This window comes from Hipposideros armiger, unplaced genomic scaffold (genome assembly GCF_001890085.2).
Source record: "Hipposideros armiger isolate ML-2016 unplaced genomic scaffold, ASM189008v1 scaffold_154, whole genome shotgun sequence".
NCBI lineage: Eukaryota > Metazoa > Chordata > Mammalia > Chiroptera > Hipposideridae > Hipposideros > Hipposideros armiger.
Window position 1 is genome coordinate 2,375,386 of NW_017731504.1, and position 20,503 is coordinate 2,395,888.

The following is a 20,503-nucleotide window of genomic DNA, read 5'->3' on the forward strand; positions in this document are numbered from 1 at the left end:
CTGCTTCAATTTGCTGCCCCTCCTAAATGATCTTTTTATACCTGATGCTTGCCACTAGCACATATTCATTCATTCATCTCATTTAAGCTGAGCACCTGGCCCTAGTCCAGGAACTAGGAACTAGAAACACAATGTCACTGTTTATGAAGTTTCTCTTCTATTGAAGGGTAACAAGGCACGATGCTTGTAAATGGATAAATGTAAAAGGTCATTTCAGATAGCGATAACTGGTATGAATAAAACAAAGCAGGTGCTGTGATATGTAAAAAGTGATAGATGTGGGGTGAGGGAATGACATCAGGGGCTAATTTTATTAGACAATCCAGGAGAACCTTCCTGTGGAGGAGACTTTAGAGCTGGTGCCTGAGTGACATGCTAGGAAAAGCAGTAAGATCTTGAAGACAGAAGGTTCAAGGCAGAGAAAATGGTAAGTGCCAAGGCCATAAGGCAGGACTGAGCTTAGGGTGTCTGAGGAACCTGAAGCCTGCAGGTGTGAGGGGAATGCAATGAGAGGGTGGGTACGGGCGGGAGTTGTCACACAGCCAGGCAGAGGAAGCTCACTGGAAGGCCATGCCAACCAGTCCTATTCTACATGCATTGGGGTTTTAAGCAAAAGAGTGAACTAATTTATGTTTTAAAAGGTCACTCTTGCTGTTTCCACACAATATAAAAACTATGTATTGATACATGTGTTCCTTTCACTGGACTAGAAGTTCCTTAGCAAATAGTAATAGGTGTTCATGATCTTGTCTGTAGAGCTTAGTACAGGGCCTGGCAGCATGCATGATACTGCAGTATAAGTGCTTGTTGAATGGACACATGAATGAATTGTTAATTCCTTGAAAGTGAGGAAGCAAGATGAAAAATGTTCCCTGAGCCATTCTACTGCTCACGGTTGTCTTGTCTGACTCTGTGCTTCTCTATGGCCTCTTTTTTAGGACTCTCCATAATTAATGAATGCAGCTTGTGGAGTTTCAGACCATTGGGAAGACACCAGAATGTATTACTCTGGAATGCAAATAGGCTGCAGAGTGTTAATAATATACCTTCATGCAGGTAACTGGCAAGAACCCGTACATGAAGGGGCTGCACAAAATGCCAACGGGGTTGCTTTTCCAGAAGACTGTGGATTTTTCTTTCCTTTCTTTTCTAAAATTTCTTGAATATGCTTGCATTGTCTTTAAATTGGTAAAATACTGAAAACTTCATATGAGTAAATGGCGCAAGGAATGATAAACCATCAAGTTGCTTAGGAAATGCATTGAAAAAATTTCCGAAAGTGAGTTTTTTCCTTAAAGCAGGCATGCAACTCTACCAGTATTATAAAGTAAGCAGATTAAGGTCTGTGCATTGATGGGGAGGGTGAACACAGGACATGACACCTGCTCCCATTATAATTAATCACTCATTTAACTCTGCAGACAGCATCTTACTGCAACCTCCCTCATCCTGCCTGTGCCTCTGAAAACAAAAATATACTCACAAGGACTTCAGTTTCAACTGTGGGCCCACTTTCTCATGCATTTTGATCAAGCGGTTATTACTGTAAATGAACATCCCAGCGTGGCTCCGGTTTTCTATGTTCACTCCAAAGAACAGGGAGAGTGTCCTTGCTTTTTTTAATTCTCTGGCATTATATTTAGAAAAGTTAAAAAGTTTTTATTAAAGAAAAACATACAGTTTACAAAACTGTTAATAATTAAACTCAGAAGGTAAATTTCAAAGTAAGTATAGATATAAGATGTCCAGGTATTTTGCAAAACCTAGTGGTACACTCAGTATCCTAAATAGCCAAGTATTCTGCCAAACATGATAGCCAATAACTATACCAGCCAAACACACACATTCAAAAACAATTTTGCCAATTTAAATTTATAAGAACTAGACAATGACAAAATAGTTGTGAAATGTTAACTGGTAAAATATGTACACTGCAGTATTTTTTTTTAAATTCAGGTATTTCTAATACTGGATTTCTAACTTTCAGCGTGATCTCAAGCCTTGAAATATCATACATAGGTCAGAATGTGCCAAAAGACATTTTTTAGCTTTCTCTCTTTTTCCAAATCAAAGTTAATAAAGCAAGTTTACAAGGGGAACAGATATGAGCTCCTGTTTTTCTGATTCTATCCTGCTATATTATGTTTTGTGTGACTTTTCTATTAAAGGTGTAACATAGAAATTGAGACACAGCAGAATATGATCGTAGCCGGAGCTGCTGGGAGCCATGGAAAGTACCTGGATGTAAGACTCAGAAGACGGATCTGGCTTCAAATACAAGCTCGTGTTTGTAATAACTGTGACTACGAATGAGTCGCTTCAACTTTCTGTCTCATCTGAAAAATGGGAATAATACCTACCTAGCCATTTTGGATGCTGTGAGGACTAAAAGAGATAAGGTTAAATATAAACCTGGAACAGATTAGGTGCTTAGCAAATGTTTTTTTTCTTTTTCCAACCAAGAATAGTGCCAAATATAACTCTTCCCCTCCACCCATCTTGTTGCTCCTTTTATTCCACAAAAACAGCTTTTCTTTTCAAATCGTGACCATGGACATTTACAATTGGCATAAGATACTTACTGGACTGATTGAATGTCATTAAAGGACAATGATAAAGTTCTTTCAGTCCTTCTATGTGGATATGAGATAGAGAGCATCAGACTTTCTGTGGAAGTTTTTGATATGTATTTTTAATGCATGTACATGTAGAGTTAAATATATGTGAACCAAACTTTTTCTCAAAAACGTCTACTCAATAACTAGATGCCCGCTCTTCTAACAAAAAAAAGAATACTATGTAAAGAAACTCAAAAGAGGCTGTTATAAGATATGACATAATCACTCTCTGATATTAAGTGGCATACTGATTGTTCTCATTTTTATTTTTTTAAAAAAGCATTTTGCTATAAAAATAAGTTCATACCAACTGGCATTATTAACAAACTAGAGAATGGTTACATTTCATGCATACCAATGTGACTTCAAACAAGTTATCAACCAGCTTTCTCTTTCTGAAGACTTTAAAGAGGCCTTTGCTTTTCAACGAAATATTCTATGACATTTATTCAGTATTTATTCTGATAAATGCATAATTAACATTTCAAATTTAAGTTTTGGGGGAAGTGATGGTTATATAGCACTTCATGGTTCACAAAAATTATTCTAGTAATGCTTCCCTAAAAAAAATTGTTTCTCAAACTTATTGCAGTTTGATCTGACTTGAAAAGCAATTCTTTTCAGTTTAACTTGTTTAACACCTGAGCTGGACAGCAAGTCGAACTTACAAATGTAATGAATGGTGTTGTAATATAGGCTTGCTATTTTTATTTTAACTACAGATAAGCAACAAATTTACCTGCCATATTTTCTATCTTAAGTTTTAATCAGTACTAGAAGAGGGAAGGAACTGGGACCAACTCTCCAGAGTTTAAAAGGCTAAGGACACAGGGACACCGGGAAAGTGAACTTGTCAGCTGACCTCCTGAGCAGTTCACTTCTTCATCCAATCAGACACCGAACTAATTTTTCACTCTGCATTCAAAAGTTTTAACATTATGTAAACGTGTTATTTTATAAACATTATATATATATATATATATATAATATAAATATTTTACATTGACTATGTTGGTTGGGGAATTTTGATCACATGATGCTTAATATCATATAAAAGATATCAGAGGCTGAGATAGAGAAACTGTCACAATAACCATCAAATCTGCCTACTCAGAAATCAGAATTTGTTTTAATATAGTGCAGAGGATTCTGTAAAACGGAAAATCTTATGTCTTACCTCTGTTTCTCTTTAAGAATCTTATGCTTTGCCTCCACATCTTCCAAAGCTTTCTGCAATACATCCTGGAGAAGTACATTTGATTAAGAGAGAACATTATGCCATTAAATTAATGAAAGCTGAACTGATATTTATTATCCTATTATACAAAAGTTTCACAACGGTAATAGTGATAGGTCACATTGCCAAATGCAATTCAACCACAGTAGAAACTCAATAAATACTTGATAAATGACTAAGTTCCAATAGCTAAGAAGAGAAACTAAATCTTAGCCCACAGTTCTCTTCTTACACAAATTCCAATGTCCTCTCTGCCTTTCAAAAAGTCATTGCTCCCTGTAATGTCACAATAGTTTTCACAAAAACTACATGAAAGCTTGGGAAAATCATTCAATGTACCTAGACTCTAGCTTTTGTCTGTAAGAATGGAAAATGCTTACTCACATGATCAATCACATGGGCTTCTTTCAGTAAAAAAAAAAATTATAATTATAAAATTTGGTCAGTAGCCAAAAGAAAATGTTTCCTTTAGATCAAGTTGCAGGTACCCCTAAGTAATACTCTCCAAACTTTCCCTTTAGAGACTATCCCATCCATAGGCTTCCTCCCTTTCAGAGTGACTCAACACCAGTCCCCCGTCTGTCTTCTCTTCAAATTTGGCATATTGGCTCATTCACTACCCTATCTGTAGTATGCTCCAACTAGCTAGGCCAGAAAAAATAAAGATAATGCATTATTATTTCACAAGTAAGGACAGACTTTTAATGTGTCCATCTACCAAATGTGGAAAATGGGCATCTCATTTTATGGGTATACCACTGACTGAACATTATTTTCACTGACTTCAAAGTAAAAGAAAATCGTAAATCGTTGGTAAATATTTCACTTTCAAATTCAACCACTCAACTGCCCAGAGGAATTGAATGGGTCAAAAGCCTAGGTCATTCTGCTTTGCATTAAAGAAACCAGTGTGCATCAGAGACACAGAGGCACCTGGTCAAAGACTTCCCTGCCCTTCCTGTCACTGTACTCAGAACATAGAGCAAAGACGCAGTGAGAGGTAAAAGGTTGAGGTAAGGCAAGAAGAAAGCAAAGTCCTGACCCATTTAGAAAACGTCTGTTTCTCTTATCTCTCAAATACATAAAGCCAAGGAAACTGATTACTTAGAAACAAAATTAAAAAAAAAAAAAAAAGAACAAGTGAAAAGAAAAAAGTAAGAGAATTTGGGGAAAGCCATGGATAGCTTTGGGGCATTACCATGTGCTACTCTGATTTCATCCCCTATTCATGACCATTTAGATATGAGAGTTCTTTATCAGACATAGCCCTGATTCTTGAAAGTTTAAGGGCAAATTACAGTAAGGATTCATATACTGAGTCTGTGGAAGAGGATGAAGAAAAGGTGAAGTAAAGCATTTTTTTCTCCAAATACCTACCTATCATTTTATACACAAGCAAATATGTTGTGTAATGATTCATCGGAGTAGAAAGCTTTGTACTATATTTTTGGTAAAAGTTAGCAAACTTACAATACCTACCTTACAGCAATATTCTTTTTCTCTTAGTCACCATGCATTACAATTAATAATAATAGTTCTTTATAACTTATCTTACTCATGAGCATATTGCAAGAATTACAGAGAATGTTTATGAACTATGTGGAGCACCTCATAAGAAAAGAGCTTTGTAAGCTAGAAGCATTGTTATTAATATTCATAATTATAGCACATAATTCCCAGAACTAGAAAAAAAATTGCTTATTAGTCTTCTCCTTGCTCTCCCCATTTATTTAGATCCATAGGGAGCTATAACTTGAAAAGATATTTTCAAGGAGACTTGATAAACTAGGTTTTTTCTGCTAGTTTTTCATTACTTTCTCCTTTCCTCATATTCCTTTTCTTTTCATTTTAAAGAAATGAGTTGTGATTCTCTTCCCCACTGTTCCAAATTCACCCCGCGTTTTGTGCATCTTGGCTCCTGTCTTAGCCTTCCCTCATTTGCTGAGTTTCCGCTTCTTTCTCTGCGCTCATTATTCTGTTTACCTGTGTTAAAATCAACTTAATTTTCTAAGCTTGACTGAGTTTAAAGTTTAGGAAGTAAATGATAAGAGATGACTGTGTACAGGAAAAAGCAAATAACACTGTTTGCCATCTAAGAAGACTACTCTATACATCATACCTTGGCAGAAGAAGACAAGGAAGCTCTGTCAGGATGGTTTACTTCGATTTGTGCTTCTTTCAATATGAGTTCAGCTAGAAGCAGAAGCAAGGCAACCATAATACCACGAAATTAGTATTTTAAGCAATTTTACATGATATATATATATATATATAGAGAGAGAGAGAGAGAGAGAGAGAGAGAAAGAGAGAGAGAGAGAGAGAGAGAGGAATGTATACACAATTTAAGAAAGAAAAACTGTATTAAAATTGTAATAATATATACCGATAACAAAAGATGAATACAAGTCACATTTGACTTCTACAATTACGAGAGGTGCTCAAAGTGGTTGCCATCAGCATCCAGGCACTTCTGATTATGGTGAACTGTTTGAGCAACATTGACCAAAGTGTCCACTTGTATACATTTTTTTGGCACCCCCAGTACATACAAACACACACACACACACACACACACACACACACACACACACACACACTAAGTGAAAAAAGCGTACAGATAATCATCTCAGAAAATCCTATATTCCTTCCATAGGTCTTACACATTCCCACATTCCAAGTCTAGGCAGCCATACAGGACTTTCTCTTAGGTATGGCAATTTAAAGAGCATAAATGTATACATAAAAATTAAAAAGTCAGGACTGAATGGCTGGCTGAAAACTTTCTAAAAATCTGTGAAATATGGATGTAGCTCTGTTCCTTGCTCCTGGATCACTGGGACAGGATGGCTCTGCTCTTACTGAGAGAGGCGTGAGTACATGGAACATTCCTTCTTAGAGTGGATGCAGCACTAGTGACTAAAATGATCTAATTCAGTATCAGTGACAACAAGAATTTCTAAAATGCACCAATCTAGTTCCAAGTGTGTACTTGGAACTTGGATCACACTTATAATAGCATTATAATTAAACAAAACCAGAAATGGAAAAATATGTGTTATAAAGTGCCTTAGAGGTCAGAGCTATGTTTGATTAATTGTGGTCATTCCTACAATGCCTAGAGCACTGTATATCTCAGCGTAATTGCACAATTAATGTTTGCAGATGAATGAACAATAATGAGGTAGGACACAGGTAATTACATACCAATCTTTACTGCTTCTTCAGCTTTTTTCACTTCTTTTTTAAATGCTCCTTTAAAAGAAGATGTGACATACAGATACTTTCTGGGGGAAAAAAAGAACATAATCAAGACAGATTATCATTTTAAAGTACATAACACAAGAATATTCTTTAAGAAGACTATATACTCCAGAGATATATAATTATTAAGAAAGGCTCATAAAGTAAGTTGCATCCAGCCAATAAATGAGAAAACTTTACACCTAAGAAGAAATCCCTTACCTTTTAATACTTGGCAATTTTGATTTTATAAGGGAACTTAAAAAGAAAAAATGTCCATGCAATTGCTCCATCATCAAAGCTTCTGGTTAATATACATAACCCTCTTACTTAGGTCATTACTGACACTGAATAAACTGCTTCTCCCAGTCCCCAATTATATCTAACTGAAATGCTCAGAAACACACATTATTGTAATTTTAAACTCCTAAAACATATTTTCTACTTTATTACCATTGCCTTAGTGAGAACAAAGATGCTCTAGATTAAGGAATTAGGAAAAAAGTATGTATCTATATATCTCCATAAACTCAAAGTGAGAAAAGCTCTGTTGAGCAGAGGGGTTGAAACTATGTGTGTATCTGTTATAGACAATCCCTGGAATCCAAGATTTTAAATGTTGATTTAAATCATCATGGAGAGAAAAATTCCAGAACAATGTTTGGCTTGAGAAGGCTCAAACCCTATACGCCCCATTCTATAACTTTTGCCTCATATCCCCATATATTCAGGAGCTCACCATTCTCTGATCCCTTCATGTTTAGAAAGGCATCACACTTTCAGCGAAAGGTAGGTGACTTGTAGATCATCTCTGGAAGCCAAAATGTCTTAAGACATATAAAAAGAGGTATTTGCTCAGGCAGAGGGGAGAGTCTAAATCTATCTATATGCCCCAATACGTCTATGCCAGGGGTAGGCAATACATGGCCCATGGGCCATATTTGGCCAGCAGCTTGTTTTTGGTGCAGCCTAAAACCTAAGAATGATGTTTTCATTTTTAAAGGATTGCAAAAACACACAGACACACACACACACACACACACACACACACACACACCACAAAGAAAAAATAAGAATATGCAAAAGAGACTGAATGTAACCAGATATTTATTATCAGACCCTTTACAGAAAAGGTTTGCTAGACCCTGGAATTTATGCTAATAGTAGTAGCTTTTAAATGATAGTTTGATCTAGGATTGCCTTTATATGTTCTGACTTTTAAATTAACAATGTATGCAGTAGTGCAAATTCTTCACTCTACAAACAGGTCACATATAATTTAAATGTTTGTTAGCTGGAGTCTGTTTATAGTTTGTCTTTAACAAACTATTATCTCAACGTTATCTCTACAGAGGCAGTACAGAAATACTCAAGACAGAACACCTCCATGTTTGAGCATTAAGAGCTGGACTGCCTAGAACCCATTTTGCCAGGGTGAGAGGTCTAGGTGTGCCACTACCTAGTAGTGTAAGACTAGGCAAATTACTTCATTTTCTGTGATTCCATTTTTTTATATGTAAGGAAATGATATCTGGGTGATAACAATGGTATCTATCTCACAAGGTTGTTATGAGAATTAAAGGTATCTATGCATTTAAGAATAATGCTGGCTTGGAGTAAGTAGTAATATGTGTTTATTATTATCTAATTATCATTATCCAATAAACACATATTAAGTACTTACACCCTCAATGTGTGTTTAGAGAAAAAATACTTTGGGAGTGAGGAAATGAAATGAGTAGTTGGATAAATTCCTTTTCTTTTAGAATCTGAAGGATTTGTATAGAAGTTTGCCCAGTTACTACATGAAAAGGCTTAATGTTTAAAACAACTAAATGTTATCCTATATTCACCTACTTCAATGTTTAATGAACAATTCCAGTAATAGCTAACTTTGTATCTTTACAGCTAACTTTAATATTTATTTTTCCATAGATTATACATTTAACCACAGAAAAAGAACACCCATAAAATCTAAGGTAAAATAATTCTGTTTGTTCCCTTGATTTTTTTTCACAATGAACATTATTCACTGACGACATAATCTAGGTGTGTTCCAAATTAGACTTTATTACACTTAGAAAATAGAAAAAATTACCGTATTTTGCCATATATAATGCATTCTTGTGTATAATGCACACCCAGATTTTGGACCAAACTTTCAGGGAAAAAATCTTTCGTGTTAATTTTTTAACTCAAATTGTTATTTGTTTACATTTAGGTACTTGTTTTTTGTGTTATAAAGGAATTTTAACATTTATTTTTTAGCATATTATAGTACAAGACATTTTATGTACCAGTAACAAATTTATGATATTTATGCATCATAGGAAGCCAAGAACTCTTTGTCATTGCAAGTTCGTCATAAGTTCAACAAAACTGATTATCGTATTTCAGAGTATTATTTTGCATATGTATATCCTTATTGATTTCTAAAGTTACACTTTTAACTCATAAGCATAAATAAAAGAATTAAAAACATTAATATACATATGGAATTAGTACTACTCATGTATAATGCACATCCTTATTTTTCCCTCACAAATTTGGGCAAAATAGTACACACTATACATGGCAAAATATGGTAATTTTTAAAGTAGAAAATTATTGTTCCCTATAGACTGGAATTATTTTTTTAATCATACATTAATCATATAATTATTCTGGTCAAATCATTTCTTTTAAATCAAATCTTTTTTAAAAATCAAAATGAAATCAAGGAGAAACTGTTTGAACAGTGAAATAAGCCTTCAAAGATGATATGAACTACACTATTCAAGCATTTTATAGACCATGTGTTTACAGCCATATGAAAGTAAAGGAGGCATAAAAGGTGCCAAATCTGCATTAGTGATTAATTTTAAACAACAAAGACCCAAAACGGTGTTCTCTTCATGTAGTCTGCATCATTAAGATAACCTGGTCCCAGGAGGTCTGCACATCTCAGATTGTCTGTATATCTTTGCAATTTAAATTTTACAATTGTTCACAACCATTATAGAAAGCTAACTAAGAAATATATGCACTTTTGTAAATCCAATGTAATGAATCTTTCCATTCTCATAAAGGAAAGAATTTCTGGTCAAATCTCCATCCATAATTGAGAGCCTCCATCAGCCTGACACTTCTATTTTTTTCCTACTAGTGGATTCTTGAAGATAAAAATGCCTTTGAGAGCCAGACTCCTGCATCCATCCACTGGAGGAAAAGGAAGACAATCCATCCAGCTTTGTCTGTTCCTCAGACCTTGCAACTGAGGAAAAGGGAATTGTGTCCCCCTCTGGAACTAGGGCTCCAGTTCCTCAGTGGTTAGAATTTTTTCTAAATTTTGTGATTACTTTATTTCTTTCCACAACCTTAGGCTGCAGCCTCTCAGGCTCCCAGATTGTTTTTGTCTTCTCTCTAAACCCTACAGTGCTCTGTTACATTTTAGGCCTTAACTATTCCTCACCCATTTTACCTTCTACTTCCCTCTTTTTCATCAGTGAAATTGCATTCAAATATTTTGCTTATATCCACTTTCAATATAAAATGATTTATCGAATATTTTCTTCTAAAAGAGCTAAAAAAAATAAAGTCAGTGAAAAGTATTGAGGGAAATGAAGATCAAAGCAATACAAAAGTTTTGCTCCTAAGAATGGTAAAAATTTTAAAAAAAGAAAATACTGTTATATCAAGTGTGGATTTGGAACCAGACAAAAGGGTACTCATTGTTAGAATAAATTGGTTTCTATTTCGTAGAGGGTAAATTAACAGCACCCATCAAAATTAATGGTATACCTATCTTCTGACCCAGAAATTTACTTCTATGTTTGATAAAAATAACCACATATAAGTGTAAATATGCATATGTCCAAAGTTGCCCAAGCATCAGCTTAGGATAGTAACAATAAAAACCCTAAAAACCCTAAATATACACCAATAAAACAGTTAAATAAATGAGAGTACTATACAATATATTTAACAATGACAAAGAAAGATCTCCAAGAGCTAATTTTGTAAGTGAAAAGAATAGTTGCATATAATTTTGCTTTAAAAAGAACTCTGTGTGTGTGTGTGTGTGTGTGTGTGTGTGTGCGTGTGTGTGTGTGTACTAATGTGCAGAAGACAATTGGAAAGGTTTTTATTAAACTCTTGGCAGAGGCTCCCCTTTGGGGAGATTATGGATTGCTAGAGCAGAGTGAATAACAAATGGTAAAGGGAGCTTTTAGTTATTTGATTTTTTCCCAATATCTAACTCAGTATCACATGAATTTTTATTAATTTTACTGTTTTAAGAGCAAAATAGAACCCCCACAAGAGAAGTAAAAATATGAAAAAAGTTGAGTAACTTTTAAGGTTTTATATTGCGGAAGTAGAGTACAGCATAATACAGCATTTTCAGTGACCATTTTGATCAGAACCACACCCAGAAATTTAAACTTTCATTGGCATTAATACTCAGCTATAAAATTTGTCTAAAACATTTTGGCTAATATCAAAAAGAACATTTTAAGTTGAAAAAATAGACTACAGTTCTGAAGTTTTATTTATGCAGAAAACGTTATCCCACAGTTATGAATCACAATTACATTTCAGTATTCACAATCATAATTATTTTCTTTTCAAAAGTATCAGCGTTTACCTGGTTTTGTCATACTGCAAAATAGTTATAGTCCTTAATTATTCATCAAAACACATAATGAGGCTTGATCAAAAATTTTTCTGCCTAGTATAATGTTGATAGCTAGACCTGGATGTCAAATAGATGTCAAATAGACTTCTCAAACATACTTTGTCCAGAGCAAGTGGAGAGGATGCCATTCCCCTTCACTCCTAACTCGTACACCCACACCTCCCCCATCATTCCTAAGTTTTTGCACAGGGAAAAAACTTAGAAGGCATTCATGACTGCTCATTTTCTCTCCACCCCACATCCAATTCATCAGCAAGCCTTGCTGGTTTTATCTTTACAACATATCTATAATCTGAACACTTCCCATCACTTCCACAACTATTGGGTTGTCAGAAAAGTCATGACGTATTTTTCTATGTTTTTCGTTGCAAAAATGCGTCATGACTTTTCCGACAACCCAATAGCTCAAGCCACAGTAATTTCTCACCTAGAATACAATAATGATATCCTGCCTAGTCTACTTTCATCCCTTCTTGCCCCATAAAATCAATTCTCCACTCAGCAGCCAGAGTAATATTTTAAAAACATAAATTAAGTACTGTCACCCCTCTCAAAAGTCTTTACATTCTCAATACAACCACCTCTTCTTGCCATGCTGCTCAAGGTCCTACCTGTAGGACCCATCTGCCCCATCGAACTCACCTTTTTTCAATCACTGTGTTCTAGCTAGAGTAGTGTTTTCACTCTGACTTTACAATTCCTCTCCTCTCTTCCTGGAAACATCTAACCATAAAATTCTTGCATGACTTATTGTGGTATCCACGAAGATGTTCTCTAATGGTTCTTACCTCCCAGTATTCATACCTTTGTGTAGTGCCCTCCCACACTGAATCCAGGCTGGCCTGTGCGACCAAAATAATATAACATGAGTGATGGTAAGTGACTTTTGAGGCTAATTTCTATAAGACTGCAGTTTCTACTTTGTTGTCTTAAATTGCTCACTGTGGTGGAAGCCATCACTGTGTCATGGAAACACTCAGGGAGCCCTGTGCCATGGCCCTTGTAAAAAGGAACCAACCTGCCAGCCATGTGAGTCAGCCATCTTGGAAGCATGCCCTCTAGCTCCCATCAAACTATCAGCAACCCCAACCAAGTTCTCTCAACAACTTCATGAGAGATATGACAAAAACACCCAACAAAGCAACTCTCAAATTTCTGACCTGCAGAAACTGAGAGATGATAAATAGTTACTTTTATTATTAAGCATACTAAATTTGGTATGCAGGGATAGATAATATATTCATTCTCTCAGTATTTATTCAGTACTCTGCTCAAGTTATTTGCTTAGAAGTAACCTCCTTCCTTGACTTCCTATCTAAAATAGTCATCCAACCCCTCCACCCACCACCATAAGTCTCTATTTCTTGTGCTACTTGTTTTTTATAGCTCTTAGAATTACCCACTATTTTATTATCTTTTTTTTTTATCTTGTTGTCTTTCCCCCACTAGAATGCAAGCTTTGTGAAGGCAGGCATTTTCTGTTGTTGCTGGTACTGAATCCCAAATGCCCACAGGGCATTCCCTTGCACAGGGTGTCATGCCATCCACTTGCTATTATTCATTTGTATAGTAACAACTACTGTTTATTTAAAATCATGTCAGGAACTGTGCTTCACATTTTTATATTTAAAATAAAACATTTTGTTATTTTTCAATTATAGTTGACGTTCAATATTATTTTATATTAATTTCAGGTATACAGCATAGTGGTTAAACATTTATATAACCTGCAAAGTGATCCCCCTGACTAGCCTAGTACTCACCTGGCACTATACATAGTTATTACAATATCATTGACCATATTCCTTATGCTATACTTTACGCCCCCAAGACTATTTTGTAACTACTAATTTGTACTTCTTAATCCTTTCACCTTTTTCACCCAGCCTCCAAAGCCCCCTCCCATCTGGCCTCCATCAGTTTTTTCTCTGTAACTATGAGTTTGTTTCTAAAATAAAACATTTTTATTTTGATCCTCATAACAACCCTAAAGGGCAGAGGAATTTCCAACACAGTGTGGAGAGGCTTCAAGCTTAAGCAATTGCCGAAGGTCCACACTATTAAATGACAAAATCAAAACACATATTCAGGTTTGGCTGATCCAAATTTTGCTTTCAACTACTACCCTAGATTGAAAGATTAACTATTTTAAGATTATACAAATTCATGAAGAGATATATAAATTTCACAGTTTATAAAAGAGACACATAAACCATTATTAGTCTATATAGTTAGGTGACATCCCTAAAAGATGAAAAGACTGTCCCAGAAGCACAACGTTGCAGAGTATTCAACAGATCATAAATTTAGTGTCCATGAATAACTTAAAAAGGACCATGCTGCTTCAACAAAAGCAAGGTGACTCCAATTCCATGTCATTGGACCCCTTTCAGTGCTATAGGTATATGGCAAAGTGGTGTTAATGAAAAATTGTGATCTTCAAACAGGCACTTCAGTTATGTCCCCCTTCAAGAGCTTTAGAAAGTCACCATTTTATGTTCATCTCTAGTCCTAATGTGCAGAAATTTAATGTCTGTATAAATCTGAGAGCTATGTCTCCGCTAAAGTTAAACAACTCAAAGCCAAACAAAATCAGTAATGTCTGTTGCCTAAGATCAAGTAACACAGCCATATATTCACTTGCCTGAATGGTAGAGATAAACAATATTTAAGACTCTAAGAATTACAGACTTATAACATCTTTAAGCTGAAAAGAGACTTTAGAAATCACCTAACTGAAATTTTTCCTAAAGTAATAATGCCTTCAACAATCTAGCCTTTTCCAGGAGCAAATTTGTCCTCATCTTGGATGGGAGGGCCTCCCACTGCTGAAGAGCATGAACTTCATTAATCTCATGACACACTCATGACCCACTCTGAGTTGCTACCTCAGACCACATATGTCTGGAGAAACTAAATGTGCCATCTTGGGCACCCTGGATTTTGTACTCTGGACATTAAATCTGGGAACTGGACAAGAGAGGAACTGGTATTCAACCAAAGGAAGCTATCTGAGCAATCAAACCCCTCTGATGCGTCTTGTTCTCAAATTCTGTCCAACCAAAAAGTTTTGAATTTGATGATGGAAAACCCACTCTCAGAGGAAGAAGTGCTAGATATGCCTAGTAAAGACAGCTCAGTAGAGCCCAGTGTATTTTGAGCAACACTGAGCTGTGGTTTCAGTTCTCCAGAACATCCCATCCATGGAACACTGAGTCAAATGAGATAGTGAGGCAGCTGTGATAGATCCCTGCTACTTGACTTCTCTGAAAATCCTTATACTAAACACCTGATTAACAGTGGAAAAAGGTAATCTGTGTGTCTTCTCCTTGCAAAATCAGCCTAACACTCCCATGATGAGCTTGCTGTATCTTCTACTTCTATCCAGCTATCCAAGTTCTTCCCTCTGCAATACCAACTATTACATTTTCCCTTTGCCCCTAAGTCTTCTCTCTTCCATGGAATGACGCTCAATCCCATCCATGACCCCCTACCAGTTCAGATAGTGAATTTCCTGTGAGTTGGTAAGTCCCTGTCTCTCTTAAAGCATCCCTATCTGGATACAGCTCATTAGACATGGTATAAGCAGGATAGGGTTTATTGATATTATCACCATCTTGTTCTGCTCACTAATTTCCATAAACATTTTTAACAACCCTGTCACACTATCAGCTTATACTATGCTTATGGTCAATTATGACATCTATGCTTTTAGGGAATACAGTCAATAGCATTGTGATAACTGTGTAGAGTGCCATGTGGGAACAGACTAATTGGAGCATCACTTTATAAGTTATGTAAATGTCTAACCACTATGCTGTACACCTGAACTTAATATAATATTCAATGTCAACTGTAATCGAAAATATAAATTTTTAAATGACACGTATGCTTCTTTTTTTCATGTAAATCACTGTCAAGTTTATACTTACACAATAGAATTTTTAATCTAAATTCAGGTCTGTACACTATCTATATTACATTTATCTTTTAAACTTCAACTCTTTGACTTCTTGTTTCTGTTATGCCTGATATAAGACCTTCCTCCTAGTACAAGGTCAACTATCATTACAAACATTATGGTTCTTTTATCTAAGTTACTGAGAAAAATACTGAACAGAATATGATCAAGGAAGGAAACCAATACATGACATCCAAAATTCCTCTCTAGTCCTCTTCCGAACTTGTTAGAGCCATTGAAGTAAAGTAGCTAAAGCAACTGTAAGTCCAGCAACATGATTAAAATCTAGTCTTCTTTTTTCTGCCACAAAAATATAGAAAAATAACTGACCATGAAATATAGTCATATGTTCTTATAGATAACACTTCAAGGTTCATTTCTAGAAGTTTATTGGAGCCTGGGTGGTCAATGGACAGAGTAGTTAATCATTTTTAATACCTTTTAAATGCCTCTACTTTTGTCAAATGGAGTCATTCCCAGCTCTTAATTTATCCTGATGTAGCCATTAGAGCTACATTGCCTTTTAGGAAAGAAATAAAGTAAGGATTATCCCACTAGTGGTGACATAAGAGGTGGGGAACTCTCCATATTTTCCACACAAAACTTTTACCCCCAGAGAACCTGTGAGGAAAATTAAACACAAGTAAATATTGCAAATGAAGGAAGGTATGTGAGCAATCAAACCCCTCTAAAGTGTCTTGTAACCCTAAGGGATAAAGCCATGAAAAATGTAATCTGTCCACACCATCAATACCAAATATCAGATTTAGCAATTTTTCAGAGCCCCATATAAAACTTGTCAAAGGTTCAAACCTCTTTAAACATCTTTTATGGAACAAAATAAATATTTACATTATATCTACTTCCTGGTAATCTGTACATAAGAATATCACTTTGAAAGGTAAATAAAAGATATACAAGAATGGGAAACAGCCTTCACTTGAGATAAGTAATTTAGGTAGATGAAATTCAATTTACTATAATTCCCTCAGAAAATAAGACAAATCCATATTTTCTATTGGCTTGAACCATTTTTTACCCAAACACACTTAGAGAGAAATAATTTAATTTGAAAAGATCAGCACTATTGATTGATCCACAAGACCCTTGATACTTCCCAGAAGAATGAGACTGATGAAAAGGACACATCACTGCTATGAATTAGGGAATAAACAGCATATTTACAGAGAAAGCCTCAGGCTTGACATACTTCATTTTTCAAAATATGATCTGCAGTATAATCAGAAATCAAAAGTTTTTGAGGAATCCATTGGTGTGTGGTCAGGGTATACAATTAAGAGATTTATAATTTTTAATATTAATATTCATATGAGTGATTGCAAGGCCCCAGGACAGCAACTATTTTATCATGGAAATAAGGCAGCATAACAAGTGTAGGCCTATTATAAAGAGTTAGTGTGGTAGAGGGGGAGGATCATGGATTGTGAATTGGTAAAGAATTTGGGGCCAGAAGATTTGATCTTTTGTCCAGTTGTGACATTTCCTTATCTCTAAAATGGTGATGATAAAACATAACTCACAGGATCACTGTAAAAATCAGATGAAATAATGCATGTAGAAAGGCATACATACATAGACAAGCATTAATTGTTTCTCCCAGTTGTTATTAAGATTCTCAAAACTATAACTAGCCTTATCTTTTTTATGCTTTATACCTAGGACAACCTCAAGTACAAGCACACAAAAGACTTTGATAAATGATTGGTGAATAAATGAATGACTGCCCAGAAACCCCACATACAAAGAATAACTATTCTGATTGCATGTATAGTTGGTCAAGATAATTTTTATAATACACAAATGTCAGCTTAATAAAAGTTTATGCTGAAACAAACTTCCAGTTATAAAATAACTAAGTCATGGGGATGTATTGTACAGCATGATAATTACAGTTAAGCTGCATATTTGAAAGTTGCTAACAGAATAGATCTTAAAAGTTCTTATCACAAGAAAAAAATTCTGTAGCTATGTATGGTAATAGATGTTCACTAGATTTATTGTGGTAATAAAAAAGCTATGGTAAAATATAAAGAAATTTATCTTTTATAAATATAAATGAATATAAATGAATCAAATGTGTATTTATAAATATGTTTATTCTATACATAAGATATATATATATATATATATATACATACAATACATGATTTGATAGCTTAAATATATTGAGTAAACAAAAAATATAACTGAACTGTGATTTTTTTTTTCTTGGAACCTATCACAAGCAAAGCACCTAAGATTCACTAACGTAAAAAACAAATTCTTACTTGGGGTGATTATCTAACTTAGAGAATTCATTGCAGTGTTTTGCTATTACAGCCACATGTTTGTTATACATGATTACTATATAGCAAATGTTCCAGAATGCAGTTTGAAATTTATTTACAGTAAAAAATCTTACTATCAAATTGTAAAAATTGTACTACCAAATCACTTTGACAGTTTAGGAGAGGAGAACATATTGATTTTATAAATTAAAAACTCTATGAAGATAAATGAAGGAAGATGAATTACCTGGGTCTGTAGAGGCAATAACACAGATATTTTGTTTTAACTCTTTTGGCCTGAATGAATATTCTCATCCCAGGGTCAAAATACAGAACAGATGTGAAGGCTCTGAATGACCATCTCTCTGGAAAACTAAAATAGAAAACAGCAAAGGCCACACTGTAAAAGATGCAATAACAGCACGTCTTGGAGAAGAAAATAAGCAGATTACCAGGTGATGATGGTTACTACCAGCAGCTTCAGGAACTTTTCTTCTAAATATAATGACCTAACCAACACCAGCAAATCTTGCCACACTCACATACATCATTAAGCAGGCCTCTAGGTACAAAGAGATACCTGAACAGCCTGCATTCTGTTGATCACTAACTGATTCTAAGTACACTTACATCAGCAATAGAAAATATACTTTCCATTAAAGCTATTGACCCAGAAGGACAAAACCAAGTCAAATGAAACAATGCCCCTGTGCACACCTAACAAAAAAAGCTTAGGCCTGCATGAATAAAAAAATTCCATGAAATAATTGCAAACAGAGAAATACAATAAAAATAATCTCATTTGCTTTGAAAATTCAGACCAAGAAACATAAAATTTCATTCTGTAAGTGAAATAAGTATCAAAATAAGTGTTAATGGCCAGCTGAGAGGAGGAGTCTGATGATGTGATAAGTGAAAGAGAGAAGAAAAGAGACAAATAAAGGATGGGAAGGCAATAAAATGGGAGGAAACAGTGTAAATAGCCTATGAAGAAAACTACCTTTGTAGAACTGCAGTTGTTGGGAAATCACTGTGTTACTATATACTAACAACTCTAGGAGCCTTCTATATTACAATCCACTTACGAACTGTAAATCCTGTCCAATTACACAAGAAATGAATATCAGAAACAAGCCCAGCCATGCTTAAGAGGTAGCACTCTTTATCAGCTGGGTTCCAGAAAAGGATACCTTGAAGGACTACAAGGCCAAATAGAAAGCCGGGGTACTAAACCCATCATTTTTACAACCCTACCTCAGTCCAGAGGGAGACAAAGATGATGGAAAGGAAGTATAAAACTTATCCAAGGGGGACTGCTCAAAGGGGTTACACCACTGTCAGTTACTCTGTTAAGAAGAACAGAGCTCCAAGGACTTTACAAAAATAAAGATGAAGCCTGTAAAAAAACCCCAACAATTTCCTAATTGGTTATAAGTTCTTTCAGGTAGGATCTTCAGTTCATAAAAAGTCCAAAATTTCTTTGAATTGCTTAAAAATAAATTATTTGAAGGCAAGCCTCAAGTAGAAGTTCCCAATGTGAATTGTAAAAATGTATCTAGTCCATGGCTAGTCTTCAATAAATACTAATGCATTTTTTAAAGTTTTTTTGGGTGTCAATGGTTAGTAAAGTTACATAGGTTTCAAGTGTACAATTCTGTAATACATCATCTATGTATCACATTGTGTGTTCACCACCCAGAGTCAGTTCTCCTTCCATCACCATATATTTGATCCCTTTTACCCTCACCTACCACCCCCCTCCCCGCTTACCCTCTGGTAACCACTAAACTATTGTCTGTGTCTATGAGTTTTTGTTTCTTTGTTTGTTTGTCTTGTTCCTTTGTTGTTTTCAGTTTATATACCACATATCAGTGAAATCGTATGGTTCTCAGTTTTTTTTCTGTCTGACTTATGCATTTTTAATGTGAGAAAAGACTGTCTGCATTAGGGTGTAGCACTACAACAACAGAGTTGACTTTGGCATACCAGGAGCTGCACAATACAGTAAGTGTTAAAAGATAAAAAGAATCACCTTGGGACACTATAAACATTCCAAGGACACATGTCAATTACTCAAATGCTTTCTGGAGTTCCTGATTTAAAATTGCCCTTAGAGCCAGTAGCTCTTTCTTTTGACTGTCCTCAAAGCAAACACATCTCTGCCATCTGAAGGCAAACATCAAAAGTCATTTAGGCCAAGTTTGAGAATATGGGAAATATGATGGGAAATCAAACTAAGTTAGACAAATTTTGGTTAAAAATTATTATACAAATACAAAATAAGGACACAGATACTTTCACCTCATAATAGGTCATTTTTTTTGTACTCATTCAATAAACATTTATAAGTAAAAATTCATAGCATGTGTTTTAGAGATTGTCAAGACATCCTCTGCGTTAGAAGATTTGCTGGAAAGTCTCATGGAACTTAGCACGTAACTGTACTCACAACTAAGATTTATCACAGTGGTGTAGTAAGGATAT

At 35.0% G+C, this 20,503-nt stretch overlaps 1 protein-coding gene across 1 annotated transcript in view; it reads right to left on the reverse strand.

Moving 5' to 3' along the window:
* Positions 1–20,503, reverse strand: part of MORC1 (MORC family CW-type zinc finger 1) — a 193,247-nt gene that overhangs the window by 110,226 nt on the left and 62,518 nt on the right. Inside the window, exons 8-12 of the mRNA XM_019651169.1 lie at positions 18,267–18,392; positions 7,060–7,139; positions 5,975–6,048; positions 3,796–3,860; positions 1,484–1,627 (exon numbers count right to left, since the gene is read on the reverse strand). Of these exons, the coding sequence (XP_019506714.1) occupies positions 1,484–1,627; positions 3,796–3,860; positions 5,975–6,048; positions 7,060–7,139; positions 18,267–18,392 (489 nt within the window). The remainder of the gene's footprint in view (positions 1–1,483; positions 1,628–3,795; positions 3,861–5,974; positions 6,049–7,059; positions 7,140–18,266; positions 18,393–20,503) is intronic.